This window comes from Rhamphochromis sp. 'chilingali' (genome assembly GCF_963969265.1).
Source record: "Rhamphochromis sp. 'chilingali' genome assembly, chromosome: 7".
Classification (NCBI taxonomy): domain Eukaryota; kingdom Metazoa; phylum Chordata; class Actinopteri; order Cichliformes; family Cichlidae; genus Rhamphochromis; species Rhamphochromis sp. 'chilingali'.
Genome location: NC_137934.1, coordinates 38,962,831 through 38,984,423, shown reverse-complemented (window position 1 = coordinate 38,984,423; position 21,593 = coordinate 38,962,831). Strand labels below are relative to the sequence as shown.

The following is a 21,593-nucleotide window of genomic DNA, read 5'->3' as shown; positions in this document are numbered from 1 at the left end:
GAGGAGGGGTTTCACCCAGGGGCGTGAACTCAGCACTGCTGCTTTCCCGTGCGGTCGGAAGAGTAACGACTTATGTTGACACTGAAGGTAGACTGATTAAAACAAACAAACAAACAAAACGTGGGTTCAGTGACAAGCCAGCTGATAATAGTTTCCCTTCGAGTAACCAAGTTGGAAGAGGTTGTGAAAAGTGTTTAATTTGTCTTTTGTGTGGGATAATTATGGTGGCAGTAGGATTGTATAATGATGGTGGATTATTCCTATAACAAAACCCCAAAAGACTTATTGTTTTATTTTATGTCATGTCACGTACCAGTGGCTCGGATTTCAAATATAGAATTATTGTCTTATCCATTTATACTGGATCATGTGGTTGAATATATTACTACAGAGAGCATGCAGAACCACCAGCTGTGTGCCTGAGTGCAGTCTGTCTTAAAACTCATGGATTTGTGCAGGAAAAAGGAAGCTGGTCTTCCTGTTAGGATTACAGGAAAGGAGACAGAGACAATAGACTTTAGTACAATAGACAATATTATATCTCTGCATTTGCGCATGCATCCATTTACAGGGAAATCATTTGCAGTATCCCAGAAAATTTGTCAGGGCTTAAATCACCACTGCTGTAAAATTTGCTGTAATCTTGCACCCTGCTGGACACAGAATGTAAAAACCACTACCAGAAAATTGTTGTTGTTGTTTTTGTTTTGTATCACTCAGGCAAGATAAAGAAAGAAATCCGTTATATCAGACACTACAGCTCTGGAGACAATGGCAGTGATGCGGCACTCGCCAGTACAACACTCTTCGATGACTACATCATAAACCTCAAACATAAAGGACCGACGATTCTTATAAATAGATACCAAACTATATATGAAAGCTAAAACTGATACAAAGCCGTATTCTAAGTGAAAGATTGACTTCAGCACAGTTCAATAAGACACACAACAGTAATTAATTAAAAAGTCAAATCACAGAAAGAATCGCTCTTGAGTGGACTTGAGTTATGCCCTTCAAAGAGGACCTGTTATCGTTTCCTGTTCTGTATTTTTTTCATCCTTATACAGTGGCTTTGCATGACTCAGTTCAAAATAATCCTCATTTATCTTGATGCAGTCTTATCTGCCTTCCCATTCCCTTATAGCATCCTTGTGATTGGCTGCCTCATGCAAACTGAAGATTTGAACTGCAGGTAAGCGGGACTGTGCTCACAACCAGCATCTGAAACAAAGCAAGGAGGGGGAACTGGAATTTTTTATGGCGTGTTATAAATGAAGTGCGTACTGGGACACCTGAAAACAGAAATCAGCTATAATTATAAAGTTGCTATTTTCACATTTCATTTATGTTCCAAGTTATACTGTCGATTGTGTGAAAATAAAAAGGTATAGTCAAAGCTACAGTTTCAACACAAAAATACATTTTACTGCTGATGTTGCCCTTTAGGCACCGAGTAGTTTTTGTGAAACTTGGTTACACTTGGCTAACAAACAGCTGAGCACTGAGCAAAGTGAGGAGTTTGACATGAATGTTAGCTAATCGCTATTCTGTGACATTTCCCTGTGTCGTTAATGAAACATCACTACTACAGTAAAGAGAACATTCTGGTAGAGCCTGCAGATAAGGTAAATGCAGAAAAGCTTACAAACCGACGAGATAAATTCCAGCTTGATTGCTTCCAGCTATACCTTACCATTAGCCCACCACAAACTTGCTACAAATAAAAAAATCCCTCCATTAAAATTTAAAGTAAATGGGAAAAACTGTTGTATCTCATTAAAAAGGCATTTCTGAAAGCTGGACAGAACTACTCGGGGCATGCTGTAATAACTAAATGAATTTTCAGAAAGTATTCAGGAATCTCAAGCTTTAGCTATAAGGTCAGGGTACCTTGCTCCACTATAAGAAACATTCTGGGTAAAAATAAAATTAGTTAGAAAGAGGAAGGCTGGAACTATGAGTAACCAAAGGAACTAACAGGATGTGCTCCCCGAGGCTTCTGGGACAATTTTCCATGATTGCATATAGTGATAGGAGAAAAATCAAGACCCAGAATATACACAAAAGAAAGAAATGCATTGATATTATAGACTATATTGTTAAAAAACAACAACAATAAACTTAGTGAGCTGGAGGAAAGTGTACATGGAGTATGAATGATGTAAACACCTGATGTAAAACTACAAAAAGTAGCAACGTTAGTTTAAAAAATGAATTCAATAAAGAGCTCTCTGTTGTTTTGTGACAGTTTTAGGAATGTGGCAGCACACCTGGGTTTAATAAGCCTCGTGTTCAGAAAGAATTTCTAAAAGCAGAAACTAAGGCGCAATAATAAAGAACAGATTTAGGCAGGTAGAGCTGCTGCTAATATGGTCACAAGTATTTGAGAGGAGAAAAGCCATGCCCTCATAAACGGAAATGAAATGTGTTTTTCACAGCGTTAAATGTTGAGCATTCAGAGAAGAAGCAGAGAAACTTGCCTAACCCTAACCCCCTAACCCTCTCTGGAGTGGAGTGGAAAAAACAAATAACTGGCCATTAAGCTTAAGCTGGACAAGTACTTTAAAGTCAATACTATAGTAATGTATTACTACACTTTTTTGGTGGCTATACTTCCAGAGACAGAATAAAACAGGTTCAGGAATAAAACTATATGTTTCTGATTTTAAGAAAAATGCAAGAGTTAAATCCATAAATACAAATCAATAAAAACCAATGCTGATGTTACTGTGTAGCAATTTCCTGTTAAAAATGTTCAAGAAGCATTCAACTGTTTGGCGCTTTCATCTTTTAATATTTAATGTGCTCATGTACTGTGAATGGAACCTGGCATTAAGATGGGATCCAGGGGGTACGTTCTTATTAGATTTTGCCCCCTGATAGCATCCAGACAAAGAGCAATTCAGACGACCTCTTTGAAAAAGAAAAAATCAAGGGTCCAGTGTCCCCTGCCTGGACCCCACCCTGAAGCCAGCCTGGGGAGCGAGCTTGAGTGCCCCAACCTGGCAACATGGGCCTGCCTTTGTTTGGGTCCACCACCCGCAGGAGGTGGTGAAGTGGTTGGCTGCAATGTGTGTCAGGTAGCACTTAAGGAGGCCCTGGCGGTGGGCAGAGCGGGTATGCTTGTATCATCTTGCTGCCTGCATGTTTTTTTTTCCCAGTAGACAAGAACGTTGCTTCCTTGTACCTTCACATTGTGGATTGAGTCCTGATGTTGTTTACACATATGTGCCAAATGACAGTTCAGGGTGCCCAGCCTTCTTGGAGTTACTGGGTGCAGTGCTGTGGGGGTACCTCACCTCAGAGGCTTCTAAGCTCACAAGAAGAACAAAAGTAAGAATAGGAGGGGTGTGGGAGATTACCCAACTAGTCTACGTGTATTTTTTTGACTATGTTCTGTGGGGGATCCTGCGAGAAGTTCTCAGATGATCTGAGAAGATCTCAGATGATCAGCCATCAGAAGATGGGTACACTGTACTGTAGGGAGATGGTCAGCAAGAGTACTCAGGTAGGTTTTGGTCTTTAAGTAATGCTCATTTAGTACCAAGGGGCTTAAAGTGTAAAAGAAAAATCCCCCTAACCATCCCACCACCAGCAACTTGAACCGTTGACAAAAGGCAGGATAGCTCCATGCTTTCATGTTGTTTACCCCAAATTCTGACCCCCACCATCCGAGTCATCAGACCAGGCAGATTCCAATCTTCTAATGTCCGGCCTGTGTGAGTGTTGTGAGATTATTACACTGTCTTATGTTACATTATACCTCTGATTTAAGCTTATGAAATCATTATGTAGTTTTAGGTTGCATTATACTCCTGAGTTAGAAGGTGAAATTATTAGATTGCTTAGGCTGATTTGTATTACATTAAACTGCTGATTTACTGTGAATGAATCACACTGTTCTATGGTACTTCATACTGCTGATTTATAAAGAGAATACTGTTTGCAGAGAATCATGGCCGTGCTTTTCTGATTGTAGAAAGAACAAAACATACTGCACAAGAAGCCAAGGCCGTAACCTAGGCTCACTGAGAGAGAAAGAATGTGAATGCTTAGTTCTGAGGGGGCTGAAGCTATAAGAATGTGAGAAACGGTCAGACACTTCGAGATTTAGCCGGACACCCTCCCGTTCACATCTCCCGTCCGGACGTTGGTAATGCTGAGTGTTGTATGGAATAAAGAGAATTGTATTGATTAAAGAGGTTGTTGATTGAGCATTTATACACCGAGTGTTGTTCTTCCTTCAGCCCAAAGATCAAAGAATTGGGATATTTAACAGTGGGTGTGATTGTAGCCTCGATATTCAGTTCTTATGCGGGGCACCTGGTGTGGTCTTCTGCTGCTGCAGCCCATCTGCTGCAAGGTTTGACCTGTTGTTCATTCATAGATGCTCTTCTGCATCCCATGACTTAGCAAGTAGTTATTTTAGTTACTAGTGTCTTGCTACAACTTCAAAGCAGTCTGGACTCATTAAGACTCATCAGAGCAGGAAATGTCATTTCAGTCTTGCATCATCTAATTGTGGTCAGCCTGTGAGAACTGAAGCCTCAGATTTCCTGTTCTTAGCTGACAGAAATGGCACCCACTCTGCTGCAAGCTTTGACATTTGTGCTTTCAGAGATGTTCCTCTCACCGACTGACTGTTGCCTTCTGATCAGGTTGAAGTAATCTGGCTATTCTCCTGATTTCTGGTATCAACAAGGCATTTTTTATCTTGACGACCACCGCTCATTAGATATTTCCCCTTTTCCAGACCATTCTATGTAATAAACCCTTGGGATGGTTGTGTGGGACAATCCCAGTAGATCAGCAGTTTCTGAAATACTCCAATAACCATGCTACATTCAGAGTCTTCCAGATCTTTCTGCCCCATCCTGATCCTACATTGAGGTTGTAGATAAATGCAATAAGTTGCTGCTGTGTGATTAGCTGCTGGATATTTGTGTTAATGAGCAGTTGAGCAGGTGTACTGAATAAAGAGTCATGTGAGTGTAACAATATTACCTCTTCGAGTGGAAGTAATAATTTCTCTTTTTTGTAGTGGTAATGGTCGGGTGGTACTAACAGTAATGCATATTTAAATGCCAATTTCTTGCTTTTCCCTCTGTTTCCGGTGTTTTTGGTCAAAGCAGACACTTGGCTAAACTGTCTGTCTATTTAAAGTTAATTGTTCCATCTGCTGAGTTTTAGTGTCATAAATGCCTCACAGGGGCCAAAGAGATCCATCGAGCGCTCACTCGGCTCACTTTTACTGCTGATATAAAAAGGCTTTGATAGCTACATGTTTGTATCCACAGATGGTATGTTTTCTAATTGCTACGCACTCAGCCCGATCTGACCCTGAGATCACACTTGATGTGTTAAATGTGTTGTCCAGCATTGAAACTCCAATTCATCGCAGATAAGAATCAAAACGCCAGGTTTTTTTTTTCCTACATGTGCAGCCTGAATGTTAATAGTCTGCACTGCCTCTGCTAGACATGTGAACCATTACACATATTTGGCTTTATCATACTGATTATCACATGGATCATATGTGACTGTTTAATACACAAATCAGTACAGTTTGCACCAACAGGAGTTGTGTTACAGATGAAGCGTCATCTGTCTACACTAGCATCGCTTGTTTCCATCTGCTGGGCCACTATGAATTTGAATTATTAGTGGCATCTGCACATTCCCAAATTGGTAAACTGAAGCCATCTGTAATTGTATTAACATTGGGATTCTTGTGTTAGTTTATTTCCTGCCCCTTTTGATTGTAGATTAGAAAAACAAAGCGTTTAAATCATTTTTTTTCTTCTTTGACATCCTCACGATAAAATGGAGCTGTTAGAAATACAGACAAAGACTGTAAAGCTGGTCTGAATCATTTATTTTGTTTCAAGTCACACAGAAATGTTTGGCTCTGAACTACATCGTGTGTGCAGAGTTACAATGAAAGAACAGCAATGAGTTTCCAGCTGTTGCAGCTCCTAAAAGAACCGTGCAATAACCATTATTTTTAAAATCAGGACAAAGACAAACACTGTAAATGACACTATGGATAAGTCATTAAAAATATTGACATAAACGACACACCCACTGGTTAGAGTGGATTATCTGTACAGCCTTTGGCGTGACATAGCTAAGCTCTCCTGAATAACTCCTACTATTGGGTTGTCTGGGCCTCGTTCACTGACAACCTGAGAAAATCTGTTTTGAGGCAACAACGATGTTCTCTTAGCAACATGCCCCGTTAACTAAGGCACTAGTTTCCCTGTATAAACAAAGGAGGAAAAACACTTTACAGTACTCTGATACTTTTCCCAATCCAACTGTAGCACAGTCACTAGTATTCAAGTACCTGAGAGAATTGCCACATTGTCTTTCAGCACTCAGTAACAGTGGTTACACATAAGAATGCACATAGCACCAGCCGGGTACGTCTTCCTGACGAGAACACGAAACCACCCGTAAGCATCGAGAAATATAACAACTGTTCCTTCAGATACTTGTCTGGCTGTAAACGTTTAAGGCTTTAGTGATCATTTTCTTAATGTCTAGAATGGAAGGATTGTCCAACCACCGTCATTGTAAACCGGCGTTCAGCAGCTCACACGTGTCCTTTTACACCTGTTTTCGTGTATCTAAATCTGAATGGGCCGATTACTACAAAATTACGGGTACATTCTTCAAATACTTAGTGCTAAAAACTTAATGTTTCATTACAGACCCTGTAATCGACATATTTTCACTAAGATATAAATAGCAACTGGGCTACAACAAAGGGTGAAGAATTAGCAAGGGTGTAACGATTACAAAGCAAAACTCGAAACAGTGATCGAATCATCGGCGATGCCGTGTTGCATGCCCGTTTTCCTGTGCTGTGATACCCATGCAGAGAAGTTAATGCCTGAAGTGTGGCAGTGTGGTGAAAGCTGTAACATTAAAAGACTGTTTCTGGTTATTTGTCCCCTTTAAAATATTATGTATGTATGTATGTATGTATGTATGTATGTATGTATGTATGTATGTATGAAAAGCATAAAATGAAATGTGCTTTTGGATAATCGTTACAGCCCTTGTAAATAGGTAGCTTGATCATTCTAGGAGGAAACATAAAATGCAGCTGTGACCGGCTCCCATCACAGGAGGGCACTGTTGCATTGGTAATACTGCCTTACTCTTAAACCTAACCTTGAGGACGTCTCGATAGTTTTGAGTGTCTGATTTCACAGTGTGACACCCCTTTCATAAAACTCAGTCAATTAGCAAAATATGAGACTCTCCAGGATTTACAAGAAAACATTCGATACTCTTGGAAAGTTCTTAATTTATCTTTAGAAACATAGCACCAAAGGTTTAAAACCATATTCTTTGTTTCATTTTCGGTTCACCGCCCTCAATTTTTAAGACGGCGCGTTCAACACAAGCTCCCGTCTCTTCAGCTGGTTGGATGGTGGCCAATGTCGAGTCTCCTCTGTGCTGATCCCCTTTTTCGGACAGCTGGCGCAGCACTGACTACACTTCCCAGAGTGCCCGGGGTCTGAAAGAAAGCCTTTGAAGAAGATGCTGGGGTTTCCTTGGGCGTATGTGGAGTCTGTAAAGAGACAGAATGCATTTAGGGAACATTTAGACAACCCAACGCATAAACAGCAGCCACTGCCAGCAGTAGATGCAAGCTCACTTGCTGAAAGGTCAGTGGAAGTCAGTAGACTGAATATTATCTAAGAAAATGGGTGGGTAGACGTGACTCTACACACTGAAAGTGAGAGTGGGATTAATGCATCATTACAACGTGGTCATTAACTTGTCCTATTGTTTATAACGTCGCGTGAATTTGCTGCCCAGTAACTCTATCAGAGCTAAACCAGCATCACTACACTGGTCTTTGCAGGCAGTAAAGTTCATTCCCATTTAACAAGCTGGAGATTAATCAGTCTTAACTGCTGTGACACAAAGTGTCCAGATGAGTAAATGAGGGTAAACCTTCCACAAAACAGATGCTGCACTTGCTCTCGTGTCAAGCTGTGTTGTGACATTTTCCAGTGCCTGATACGAGAAAGGTCATGTTTCATTATGAAGGCTAATGTATGAAGGCTTGATGTATTTTAGGGCAGACAGCTGTGTGTGAGAGAGAGCAGGGTTACAGCAGTACAGTCAGTTCTTACCAGTGGTTCTGGCGTGTTGATGCTGATGGTCTGTCGTGGTCTCGAGGGAGAATGTGGCGTGCCAGCTGACGACCTGTAAAGCCCGCTCTGTTCTGGAGTGGACGGCGGTGGAACCGGCACCACACTATACGGCGCCCCCCCCACCATGAAGTGGGCAGGTGACATCATGGCAGGCAGACCAAAGCTCAGTTTTGTGTGAGCATCAGAGCCTTGCTGCTGTAGACTGCCGGCCACCAGGGGGTAATGGGAGAGGGCAGCAGATGGTACCAGGACATAGGGCAGTGCCAAGGTGGGAACACTGCTGGGAGGAAGTGCTAGACTGGCCGCTGGTTGTCCAGCTGAGAGCAGGAAGTTGAGGCCATTTAATCCTAGAAAAGAGGACAGGAGACCGATTAAAAGGTTTGAAGGATTTCTTTTTCTTCTTTTTTTTTTTTTTTTTTTTTTTTTTTTTTTTTTACACAAAGCAAAGATAAATAAAATTCAGTTCCCAAATCCTGGGAATAAAGCGCTCTGGATTTCCAGCACTGAAAGGACCTGCTGCAGGGAATATTCTCAGTAAAAGAGTGAAAGGGTGCAAATCATAGTGGCCCTCTACTATCACAACAAATCATAGTTAACATCTTGCTCTGCGTGCTGCTAAAACAGTGCATTACCTGCATTGTTGGGGACATAAAGGTAGTGCGACGGCTGAGCGTGCTCACTGCTGGTGTTGCCACCCCCACTCTCGCCGATCACCTGCTCTCTGCAGAGGCCTGCTGCTGCTGCACCAGCTTGCGAGCACTCTGCTGTTTCCCTGCAAGCTTCAGCTCGAGTCTGGAAAGAGCAGGAATGACATCTGATGTTACAGCCTTATGATCTGCATTTGTTACAGTCCTTAAAACTCAGACTATAACACGTCTCCCCTTCTAGTAACAAAGTCAAGTCATGTTCCTGGCTTACGGTTTATTTTCTCAGGCAACCTTTTAAAAAGACCAACCTAGCATGTGACACTGAACCATCCAGTTACTTTGATTTTATGTATCCTGATTAACTGCACCAGGTTTTCAAATGATCAATTATCTTATACTCTACTGAGATGAGAAGTCTTTAATTACACCACACAAGACTTATCCTGATCAGTGAGCATGGCACATTTTCCATTTTCAGTTTAACTGTCTGCCGTGGTGAATTACTAACAGTATTTTCTGACTGTCAGAATTACGGCACCGAACCGAATAATTAGCTCGGAGTTAGTTTTTAACTGGAACAAGAATAGCAATTAGCAGCAGAAATTAAAATCCACATCGCCACAGAATACCATCTCACCTTTTCACATTTCTCTAACGCAGAATTTCCCTTCTTTTTAAGTACCATCTCCTCCTCCTCTCTTTCTTCCTTCTTCCTCTTCGTTGCCTCCAACCTGGGTGAGGTGTGACCTTCAAGCATCTGGTTTGGCGTTTCTGGCGGTCTGTACAGCATGACCACGGAGGGTTGGGACAGGCTGGGCAAGTAGGCCAAGCAATGGGAAGACGGGGAAGCAACAAACAGGTGCTCCGGGTGGGGGAGTGGTGCCAGAAGGGTGGAGGAGGGGGAAAGGGCAGTACTGCTGTTGTGCATGAGCCGAGTCTGCGGTGGTGTGCCGGGTCGGTTGCTGAAAAAGGGGGGGGGGGGGAAGAAAAGTAAGCTATATTTCTCCTGCTACTTGTAGACTGAGTTTTTGCCAAGAATCTGATTGAGAAACATTTGTTTATGACTACAAGCATTAGATACTGCAGTGTTCGACTAAAGTGGAACACTGCTTCTCAAGCCTTAGCTTCTAAACATTTTGACCAAATTGTTCCTGATACAGAGGAACCACAGAAAGTTAAGTCACAAATCAGTCTCTTGCACACGTCAGTAGCCCCCTATCTATCTCAGATAGCAGGCTTACATGTGCTTAGGCTTAAAACTTTCCTTTTAGATAAAGCATATAGTTAAGCTGGATCAGGTGACCCCGAATCCTCCCTTAGTGACCCTGCAATAGGCCTAGGCTGCTGTGGACTTCCCATGATGCACTGATGTGTATTATGGGAAGCCCATGGGAAGATGTGTTGGTTATGATCAATGTGTTTTGTTTTGGTCCCATCTTCCTGCCATCACCCTCAAGTGCTCACAGCGGTTGGCTGCCCCTCGCTGGTTCTGCTGGTTTCTTCTTGTTAAAAGGGAGTTTTTCCTTCCCACTGTCACCATGAGCTTGCTCAAAGTGGGTTGTCTGACTATTGGGGTTTCTCTCCATTATTGTGAGGTCTTTACCGATATTAAGCGCCTTGAGGCAACTGTTCTGATTTGACGCTATATAAATAAAAGTAACTTAAATTGAAGGTGAAGGCATATTTGTAATGGAGCATGAGCTTTACGCACATGACTAGATATTTGAAGTTAAAGGGTAAAGTGTGCAGGATGCAGACATAACAAGATGAAATAAAGTTTTTTTCTTAAAACTTTGCTCTCGCATCAGAACACTTTTTTTTGTTAAATAGCATAACATTACAGGGTCCTGGCCATAACAAAGCCTCCAGTGGCAATGAGTGAGTAAATGACAAATAAGCAGGTTTCAGCAAACTGTACAAACTGTGCAGTTTTTTTAAGCACAAGCTTTATGGTCCTGAATCCTGCTTTCCATGGTTTGAAATGCAGGTAAAAAAATTCCTGACCTGATCAAAAGGTTACTGTGTTAGAGCTGGGTCTGTGTGCCCCTACAATATCTCAGCTGAAACGCAGACTTGAAACTGGCCACAGGCATAAACTTCTAGCTCTCATCCTGTGGGCTATCACTGCCCCCGGTGCACTTTTGCCTAACTTCATTTTTAAAATATTCCTTTTCAACACACACTTCCATGTCTTATTATCTTACTCCCCCACAAAACACTTAACAGCCACAGCCTTGAGGCAGCTGTGGTTTGGCCACGAGTAGTTTAGTTAATAATAGGAAACAACATGAACTACTGTGTACTCCATGTATGCCGCCAACTTATACACTCATAGGAGACAAAAACTATTAATGTCCACAGAGTCAGCTCCTGTTACATGTAGCCTTGAGCGAAACACATCAGCCAAATCAAACACTGGCACTGAATGTAAAACATAACGAATAAGAGAAGGTTGCAAAATAGACTCTGTAAGGGAGAGGGCAGCATCTTTTAACCTGACAACAGAGATGACTTTGAATGTGTCATGTATAAAACTCAAACAAAAAACTTTTGGTTTAATAGTAACACTTCAGATGGAGAAAGCTGATCTTTGAGATGACCCAAGTATCTGTGTGTTAGCGTTTACTCACTCAGCATTACTTCCAAACTGCAGCTGACACGCTGCACTGTTGCTTGTAGTCCTTCTGGAATAATCCACAGGCTGGTTTTGCAGGGCTGCAGCATAGAGACAACAAACAGACAGGATATTGAAAAAGCTCTATGCCAGTGGTTCTTAACCTTGTTGGAGGTACCGAACCCCACCAGCTTCATATGCGCATTCACTGAACCCCTCTTTAGTGAAAAATAAAATGTGATTTTTTTACTGGTGCACAAAATGAGCCATGCATGTCATGGCGAAGGCTCTGCCGAATCCCTGAGACCGACTCACCGAACCCCTAGGGTTCGATCGAACCCAGGTTAAGAACCACTGCTCTATGCTGTTCCGCAGAGTCAAAGCGCACGACTTGCAGATTTAAAAAAAGGCTCGGGGACGCTTGGCCGTCTCCCGCCACCCGATTGGAAACAAACAACTCCCCCAAAAATAAAATCTCTTACCGGTTACTTCACGTCTCGGGCTGCTGGGTGCGGAGCTGACCTGCCGCTGGACTGCAACAGATGTTGGCGTGATGCTGAAGGAGGCATGACGTGCCATTTTTGCTTTTCTGAGCTCCTGTCCTGGCTGTGCAGACTCAGATGAAGCGATGGCTGCTACATTCAAAGTGTTTCCTACAGGTAGATGGATGACGACTGATTTAGGGTAAGAGCAATGATGACAAACGCAGTTCTTAGATTGACAAAGGTCTGGACTGTCTTATATTTTCAAGTTACTCTAGCAGAGTTCACTGAAGTCATCTTTAACTCTCACCAGCATTCACAGAGCTGCTGAATTCAACCGGGCCGAGCCACTTGAAGGCCGGCTTTCTGCCCCTCTCCTCTCTGACATGAACCTTCTTTATGAGGCTGAGGCTGGTCAGCACGTTGGCAATATCATACAGACGCCGCACCTTAGCTGGAGATCACACAGACACAGTGTTTAGTTTGGTGAAATACTGTTTCCTGGAATCTATACACGTCACTATACACGTTGCAGCACTTCTGGATTTCTTACTTTTGTACTTGCTGTGACTTGATGAGTCCTGACTCTCCTCGATGAGGACCTTTGCTGCTGCATCCAGGGTAACAGTCTGAGTTTTGGACACCAGGAAAAGCATGACAAACTTCTGGCTCATGATGCGCAGAGATTTGTCTTTCCTGTTGCTACCGGCTGCAAAGACAAGCAGAAGAAACGGACAGTGTAAAAAGCTACTGCTTTCTTAATTAGCAGTGAAAATCAGCCCACTAAAAACCAGTGAATCGTATGTTTAATTACATTTTATTCATTAATAACAGGCACCAAAACTCCAAACAGAAATTCAAAGTACTTGTCAACATAAACTTGTTTCTTCTGTACATCCTCAGTCTGAATGAAAACATTTCAGAGACGTGAAATCAAACCTGAAACCTCAGTACAACTTTTACAAACTAGATCTTTATTAGAATCCAGCCACATTATAAGTCTGCAAACGTACAACCTCTTAATGACAAGCTGTGAGCAGACAGAGGCAGCGTCGCTACGGTAACCAGGCTTGAATCCATTCCTGTGGGTTTAAGGCCTTATTCAGCTTTAGTGTTAAGCATTTGCCCGTGAAAATAAGCCTACACCTAAACTGTTACATGCAGGCAACTGAAGTGATACTTAGTCTAATGAAGACTACGGTTAACGTCTAATCTTTATTTGGAGCCAATATGGAAGAAAAGGCACACTCTCCTTATAGTGTTCATTTTAAACACTCAAAACTCTTCATCTCCAGTCTTATTTTTCAGTTTATTACCGCTTCCAGCATCTCCTTCCCCCCCGTCATCCTCTCGGCCTGGTCCGGTCTCCCTGGCCTCGTTGGCCTGCTCCATCTGGAGGTGGTAGCCCTGCTGTCGGCCCTCACACTGCAGCTCCTCCAGGGTGGCTTCCAGCCGCTGACGACCGTACCAGGTGTAGCTGTTTTTGGCTATCCGCCCCACAATCGTCAGGGACTCCAACACATTCACGATGTCGTAGATCCGCCGCCGTTCCACCCCTGACAGGATTACAGCAACATTTCTCTAAAACATGTGCACGATTTGAGCAGCAGTCATTCCCAAATTCAATAGCAGTGTTTTCCTGGCCCCATGAAGAGTTTACAGTGAGACAAATTGTAGTCATATCCTTCTCCTGTGTCCAACTGCTGCTGCTGCTCTCAAATTACTGGTTCTTACCCAGATTGGCTGCCACTTCATCCAGCGAGATCCAGATGGGGCTGTGAAGCGGTGGGTAATCAGGATAAAGGGCAAGGAACTTCTGGCAAAGCAGACCCAGACTTTTCTGCTTTCTGCTCGGCTTTTTCTCTGCATCGTCCTCTTCATCAGCGGCTTCAAACTGGACAGAGATCAATGCCGTTGTCTTTTGGATTAGTCAACCAATCCAACAATCCACAGCTTAAATGACTAGTCTTTAAACAGGACTTCAATAAAATATATTTTTCGGAGAATATTAATTTAAACTACAACACAATAAATCCAATCTGTGTTAAAATGTCCTTTTAAAACAAACAAACAAAAACAAAACACCACACCTGACAAGAATCTTCCACCTCTGGATCCTCCACCACATTATCTGGGCTCGCTGGCTGGTCTTTATCATTCTCTATTGGTCTAAACAGCACCTTTTTCATCTCTCTGTCCCGGATGTCTGGGCTCGCCGCGCTGATCAGCATCTTCAGGTTAGCCGTTGGTGTCCAGGGTTCGGTCAGAGACGTGTGTTTGATGGGGGTAATGTGGGCGAGCTCAGAGGGAGCACCTTTTCTGTTGATCAGCAAAGTAGGAAGGGTGGACTCTGCAGATTTTAGCGGTGTTGATTTTCTCTTCTCTGCACACATGTTCTCCTGTGATGGAGACAGTTATGTGATCGAATTAGTGCAGGTTTGCCTTAATAAAGGCTCAAATATCCTCTCATACAGAATGAATTGCAAAGGGGTCATTTTATAGCAAAGAATGATGAAAGAAAAACATGTAATCCTGGTTGAATTTATTCATACCAACTCATCCACTATATAAACACACATCTCCAAAGATCCGAATAAGCCATCCATATGCTGAATCTGAGACCGGAGGCCTGCTCCTGAATCTGGAGGAATCAAGCAACTCACACTGATTTGTACAACCCTCAAGATCTTATTTAGCACTGTAGCCCACAGCCCTTGCTGCTGAAAGCCAAAAGCAATAAGCTCTCACGTGACTGAACACAGCGCTCTGATTGCGCTGATTTCAAAGCTTTCTTTCAGATGAATCTTATAAAACCTGCCTCACCTGATTTAAAGCAGGGTGCCACCTTAGCCTACCTTTTGTTCCCCGCGAGCCCCATCCTCCTCCTCCGGCCCCACCGTTGAACTCTTCCTTGGACTTGAGAGGTCTTTCAGTGCGAGGCATTGAACCTCCATCTGGGAAAAATGCGTTCCAAAGTAAAGACAAATATTGAGAATGGGAATTGTAAAGTTACACTTAAAAGTAAACCCAGATCCGTGGTCAGCTGAATTTGGCGCAAAGAGCATCGGCTAACTAGCCTTCATAAAGCTAACTGCGCTGCTCTTCCTCAACCCTGTAACTTTACAGCTGAAGTGCCGCATTAACTTTTTAGCTGACAGTAATTAGTTTACAGCTACAGGTATTAATATACAACGTTAGTAGAATGTTATTTCTAAGTTGCAACACGAGTTGCGGCCGTAAATTATTTTATGCAAATGGGTCCACAGCTTTAGCCGTTGCTGAGCCTGTGAATAGAGGTAAATGCGTTTCTGATGGATGTTATAAGTCAGTAAGACTTAGCATTAATTAGTTACCTAGCCAGGGACACTGTTATAGCTGTGTTGCAGAAACCCTCCGGAGGGAAATCACCACTCTTTACCTTCGCTGTTGAATGAATGAAATCGTCAAGTGTGGCTCTGCGTCCCCGTTTTACACACTTGTCAGGGCGCCGCTCCTTCAGACCGACATAGCAGTTTATTTCCCTCTTCAGAAAGAAGCAGGCAGTCCTTCTCAAATCCTTTCTTCAGACTCCTGTTCAGCTATACTACTCCTTGGAGAATCCAACATCACCCGCTCAAGCTTGTTTTCTGGCGCTCTCCTACAGCTGGGTCACTCAGCCAATCAGCGGTCAGCTGACTGACTCCGTCATACGGCTCCAGCCACTCAGTGCTATTGTACTCGGGTGCGCGCCTCAGATAATGCCAATGAGGGACCGGACGTCCACGCCTCCAGATCTGTGTTGGCGGGGCAACCGGCGCGTTTATGTTCACGAAGATGGTCATAAGAAGATGTCTCATTCTAGTGATTTTATTTTCCTACATGGAACCTGAAGTTCTGGCTGATTAAATTTGAAGGTGTTTGATGTATCCTAAAAGTTTTTGTTAGGTTTTTAATTAAAAGAATTTACACGACTCGAAGTTTAGACAGCGAGTAAATTTGATGGGGAAAGTACAAAAGAACAACAACAATAATAATAATAACAATAAAAAGCCCAGCCTTCTCACTACAGTGTGGAAATTCGTGGGTACCCTGTGCTCATGGTTTGCGATTTCTTTAGTAAGTATTTGGTAATACCTAAAATTTATTTAAAATAAAAACTGACATTTATTTCAGAGCCTGTTCCTTTTAGGCATACTGTGAGTAGCCGACACTTGAGAGGTCAAGGAGTTACTTCTATAGACGATCTTTGTTTCTCAGCTGAGAAGTTTGGCTTGTCTGCGTCTTCTCCCACGGTCCTAGCAGCGGCAAGTAGAACTTTTTTTGCGCCTACAAAGGCGCTTTTAATATGTTCAGCTTAATAACTCCGGCGCTAGTCTCTGTGGACGGCTGTAATTAGCTGATCAGCTGCTGAAACAGACAGATGGGAGGCGGCGGAAGGGGGAGGAGCGCGAGTGGCGCTAACAGTACCTGGGCCATAGCGGGAAAAGCGGCGGTGGGAAAGTGGGCTCACTTTCTAGCAGCCGGGATCCCGCCCTGTATGCAAACTGGTATGCAAACTGGCAGAGGACGAGCTCTCAGTCACGAACCCCAAATGCTTGCATAATAGCCCCCAATACACACAGCATGCCGCCAGCTCCCAGTCAGATGTGAGCTACAGCAGAAAACGTGTAACCTCAAAGGTGTTTATCTCAAAGCGCAGGAAACGTGCCTGTATTTCAAGACTGTAGGGTTGCTAAATTTGAGTTATGTCTATCACAGAAAAGGTCAATGACAGTGGCTTGCAAATAATGACTGTAGCAGACTGCTTTTCTCAAGTTTGAAGAGATGAAGAGATAAAACAAATAATTTAATTACTAAACTACATGGTACATCTGGGGACAAAAATGTCGGTGTCCAATAATTTTGCTGGATTTCTAGTGCAGTGCAAGAATTTGTGCTTTTTATGCATCAATTTACAATTTGTTTTCTCGCTTTTTAAGGGAAAACATAAACCAGGTAACAATTCAAATGAATGTAACATATCGATCTCAGGCATTCTGTGGTTTCTCAAATAGTTGTTAGTTACTACTTTCACTGTCACTCACAGACAGCATGCTGTCACCAAAAAACAAAGAAGAAAATCTTGCTGTCATTCAAATTCACGTCATTCATGCATAAAAACTCGCTTTTCCTCCCCCGAGAGGCTCTAGGGCAGAGATTATATCTCTTGGGTTGGCTTGTTAACACACTGGTGTTCCCCCTAAAAAGCTGGATGAAGTGGCTGGGGAGAGGGAGGTCTGGGTGTTTCTGCTTAGACTGCTAACTCCTATCACAGGGACCTGGGTAAACTTCAGATAATGGACGGATGGATAGTTACTTGTGACAAAATGACTACTGCACACTCTGTTAATCATTTTCTTTGCAAAATGACACAACGATGATTACCTTTATTTATCCTGGTGCTACTCTGATAAACCTATTCCCTCATTTTGACTGTAGCAATGAATTGAAGGCCAACAGTAAAAAAAGCAACCAGTGTTTCTAACTGATCCAGTTGCATTCAAGCCTTTTGTTCTGCTGGTGTTTGGCTTGATTTGAGGTCAGCAAGTTCAGGCATGTTCTGTGGTGGTTGTTAATGCAATATAGTCAGAGAATTGTTTAAATTCAGTAAACGAAACAGCCCCACTCAGGACAGCATATACATTTACTATGGGAACACAGTAACCATTAGACTGAGAGTAAACAACAGGCTAGTGGTGGAGATTTCCTTTAAAGCTCAAAGGTAAAATCCGTTCTGTCGGACTCCCTCCACTTCTGTTTCTGCCCTTTATTACCTTCCTCTGACTTGTTGTCACTCTGACAGACTTGTTTTCTTGTCCCAGCTTTGCTGCTCTGACCTTTTATTAAACTACTCCCCTGGAAAACTTGTTACAGTTCACACTGATCTCAGTAAAGACATCTGACACTGGCATTTAGGAAAGGTTTCAGACATAATCCTAAAAAAGCATCACCAGTAAACACACAAGAAATAATTTTGGAGAATGTTACTAATAATGGAGGGAATCACAACCTGACATGACAGGAACAACATACAGTCATGTGAAAAAAATGTTTTCACAGCATTCTGCAGTCCTGTGATAAACTAAGTACAGCTTGTTATTTAATAGCTCGTAGAACCACATTTAGCAGCAATAACCTGAAGTAACTGTTTTCTGTATGACTCTATCGGCCTCTTCAACGAGGTTTGTAGGTGTCCGTTTGTGTTCAGCTCTCTTAGACTTTGACTGGATTATTGCTTCCCCTTAATTCTTTTCTTTTTCTGACATTCTGTTTTAGGTTTGCTGCTATGCTTGGAGTCATTGTCCCGCAGCATGACCCAGTTTCAGCCAAGCTTTGGCTTCACATTTGACTCTAGAATACTTTTTAATAAAGAGCAGTTTGCGATTGATGTAATGACTTCACAGTGTCCTGTTCCTGTGGCTGTAAAACAAGCCTGAATCCTCCCTTAGTTATGCTACTATAGGTCTAAGCTGCTGTTCCCATGATGCATGACGAGTGTTTCTTCTTCACTCACCTTTTTTCACACACTGTTTTTATACACCACTCTGCATTCATTCATTAGTTATTATTAATCTCTGGCTGTCTTCCACAGCATGTCTCTTTCCTGTCTTTCTCACCTCAACCCCAGCTGGTTGTGGCAGATGGCCGCCCCTCCCTGAGCCTGGTTCTCCCAGAGGTTTCTTCTTTTTATAAGGGAGTTTTCTCTTCCCACTCTCACCAGTGCTTGCCCATCAGATGATTGGGGTTTTCTCTATTTTCTCTGTATTATGGTAGTGTCTATACCTCACAATATAAGGTGCGTGGAGGTAACAGTTGTTGTGATTTGTGCTATATAAATAAAATTTAATTGAAAGTTGGTGATTTGATCGTTGGTTGCTCCAGTATGTATACCAAATTAATCTTGAGCAAACCCAAGTTGCTCTCCAGTGTGTTGCAATCTAACAGGGTGTTAATGTTAGATAGAAAGCACTTAGGCATAGAAAAACGTGCTATATACAAACCAGTCTTTTTCTAATTGTACTGTCATAACTCTAACATTGTTGTGTGTTGTGTTGGCAGCGAGCTTTTTAAAAGCAGCCTGCAAACTAAAACAAACCACAACACCCATGTAACACATTATTTTCTGACACTCTCATTAACTGATGACTGACTAGATAAATCATTAATCATCATTGCCTGAAATGGCAATGAGATACTGCTAAGATGTATTCTTTACATTAATGAAGAACATTTCACCCATGGACTCCAACAAAGAGCACATTTTATTTCAATTCAATTCAATTTATACAGCACCAAATCTCAGCAACAGTCGCCTCACAATAATACATACAGAGAAAAACCCAACAATCACATGACCCCCTATGAGCACTTTGGTGACAGTGGGAAGGAAAAATTGGTCTTTAGCCAGAACGTGATGTTTCTCAAACCTTTCTGTCGAATTCTCACAAATTGTTCCTTACACACACAAATCTGGCATTCATCAGTATTTGGTTAGCTGAATTCAAGAGCAATGCAAACAAATTAAGAAGTGCTTTACTCCATGCAGTACATGCAAATGTTGAAATTCCCGATGTCTTAGGAAATGGAAACCGCATTTTTAAACATTTAAAAAAAAAAACCACGTATATTTCATTCACTGCTTACATTTTTCTAAGATGCCAACAAAAATCCCCAAAGTGTTAAATAAGAATATGGAATTAGGAATAAACTCAAAGAACATAAAATGTAGTAGTACACTTAATTTATCCTTACAAATCGTCATGGCAACACTAACTTTTTTTGAAACACTTGATAGCATCAAATTTAGAACAAAGAAACTTTGCACTTTCTTCGTTTCAACATTTCAGTGCTATTGTTACAATATACTGAGAAAATGTGTGTTTAAGGAGTTGGATCCTTCTGTGTTTGTGTTTTCAGCTGAGCAGGCTGTGATTTGTCCGTATTAGGCTGTCGTCAGTTGAGTTTGTTGGGTCTGTAGCGGCCCAGCGTTTCTCTCTCCATTTGCCTTCGCCGATCTCTATGATAAGGCTCACAGTGCAGTTTACCATGCTGAATTTCTCCAAAACGGAACTGGGAAATTTGGATTTGAGGTCAGGGGTTTTAGTTTCCCTTTTCATGAATATTAGGATATCATTGTTTCTATATTATAGGTAAAACGGCTGACATCCCCCCCTTTTGTTTAAAGTTCAAGTTTGAGAGTTTAAAGTAGTTTGTCCACCAGAGGGCACTCTGCAGCTTCCCTGTTGGCAACGCACCTGTTTGGACTACAAATACAACAACCAGCTGATCGGAGCAGAGTCGGGCACAGCATAAAGGAGTAATCCAAGACTTGACATTGACATTGTTGTATTGTCTTAACAAGGACCCATAAATAACTACGCATAACAAATTCTATGGAAATTTTATGCATCTGAAAGAAAAATTAAACAGATATCTCCAGACACACTGGACATTTGAATTAACCAGTCGGGGCATTGGGATGACTGTTGCATCCCAAAATCTTAGAGTAGACATGCAGTTATACAAAAATAATGGAAAGTCATCAGAGGCCACAGATGTTACAGTCTTTATTGCATTAGTTCCATTTCAACTATCTGTAAAAACTAAAACACGAGGAGGCCAGAGGCCGGTTTACAGACAGATGATACATTACACAACATGAATAATAATAGATGAATGGCGTGGATAGAAAATAAACCACATCTGAGAGAGGTATTCTCTATCATGAGCGCCTTTAGTGTAAATGGTAGTGTTTGATGCTCACATCTGCAGAGGGACGTGATCCGATTCTACCTGGCAAGCAGGACAAAAGCAGCATTAGAGGAAAACAATCTGCTGCAGTGTGATGTAGTGTCGACTGGCCAGATGCTCGTTAGGGTTCATATGTGTGTGTGATGTATGGGTAATGGAGAACGTCGGACATCTGCAGGGGGCTGAGCTCAGTGGATTCAGCACAACTCTGCAGTGAAACAGATCGTCGCACGAGGGCTCGATTTCTCAACACATTGCCTCAGCAGGGTCACCACTGAATTCCAAATGTTAGCAGGTGCTGAAAAGTGATCTGTCTTCACTGCCTATGTTTTACATTATTTATATTATCTGAGTAATTTAAAGTAATTTGTACTCCTAGCATATGCTGTCAGGCTTTTAAAGCACTGGGTGCTTATGTGCATATGTGTGTGTGTGGGTATCTGGGGGTGGTCCTGGGGGTTTACTGCCACTGCCAGCAGTTACAACCTGGAGAAAGTTTGTGTCTAAATGAAATAAGACTACTTCGTTTATGTGTTTTGTTTTGGCCAAACCAAAAATTAATTCAAAAGATGCTGAGTTTAAAATAAAAATATTTTTTAACATCACTTTTGATATTTTTTTTTTAAATTAAAATCACTCATTATTTTCAAAAACTTTCAAACTCTAAAGCAGGGGTGTCAAACTCAAATACACAGTGGGCCAAAATTCAAAACTGGAACAAAGTCGCAGGCTAACGTTAATATTTATTGAAATATATTTATTCCTCCAGATATAAGAATGAATCTTTTCTTATGGACTCAAACACGTTTTGCTGAAAAACTGAATATGGAACAAGCAAAGCTTAATACTAAACAATATATATATTAGCTGTATAATACCAGTAGGCCAGCTCTGATAGTAATTT

The 21,593-nt window shown here is 42.0% G+C and overlaps 1 protein-coding gene across 1 annotated transcript; it reads right to left on the bottom strand.

The window, feature by feature from the left end:
• Positions 1 to 5,867: 5,867 nt before the first annotated feature.
• e2f7 (E2F transcription factor 7) lies at positions 5,868 to 15,560 on the bottom strand. The gene is made up of 13 exons (XM_080886163.1): positions 15,339 to 15,560; positions 14,776 to 14,874; positions 14,011 to 14,319; positions 13,655 to 13,814; positions 13,237 to 13,476; positions 12,474 to 12,629; positions 12,231 to 12,374; positions 11,921 to 12,091; positions 11,455 to 11,539; positions 9,462 to 9,786; positions 8,810 to 8,969; positions 8,157 to 8,524; positions 5,868 to 7,585 (listed from the first exon to the last, which is right to left on the bottom strand). The coding sequence occupies exons 2-13, from the start codon at positions 14,872 to 14,874 to the stop codon at positions 7,430 to 7,432; spliced, it is 2,373 nt and encodes a 790-aa protein (XP_080742289.1). The 5' UTR covers positions 15,339 to 15,560; the 3' UTR covers positions 5,868 to 7,429.
• Positions 15,561 to 21,593: the final 6,033 nt, after the last annotated feature.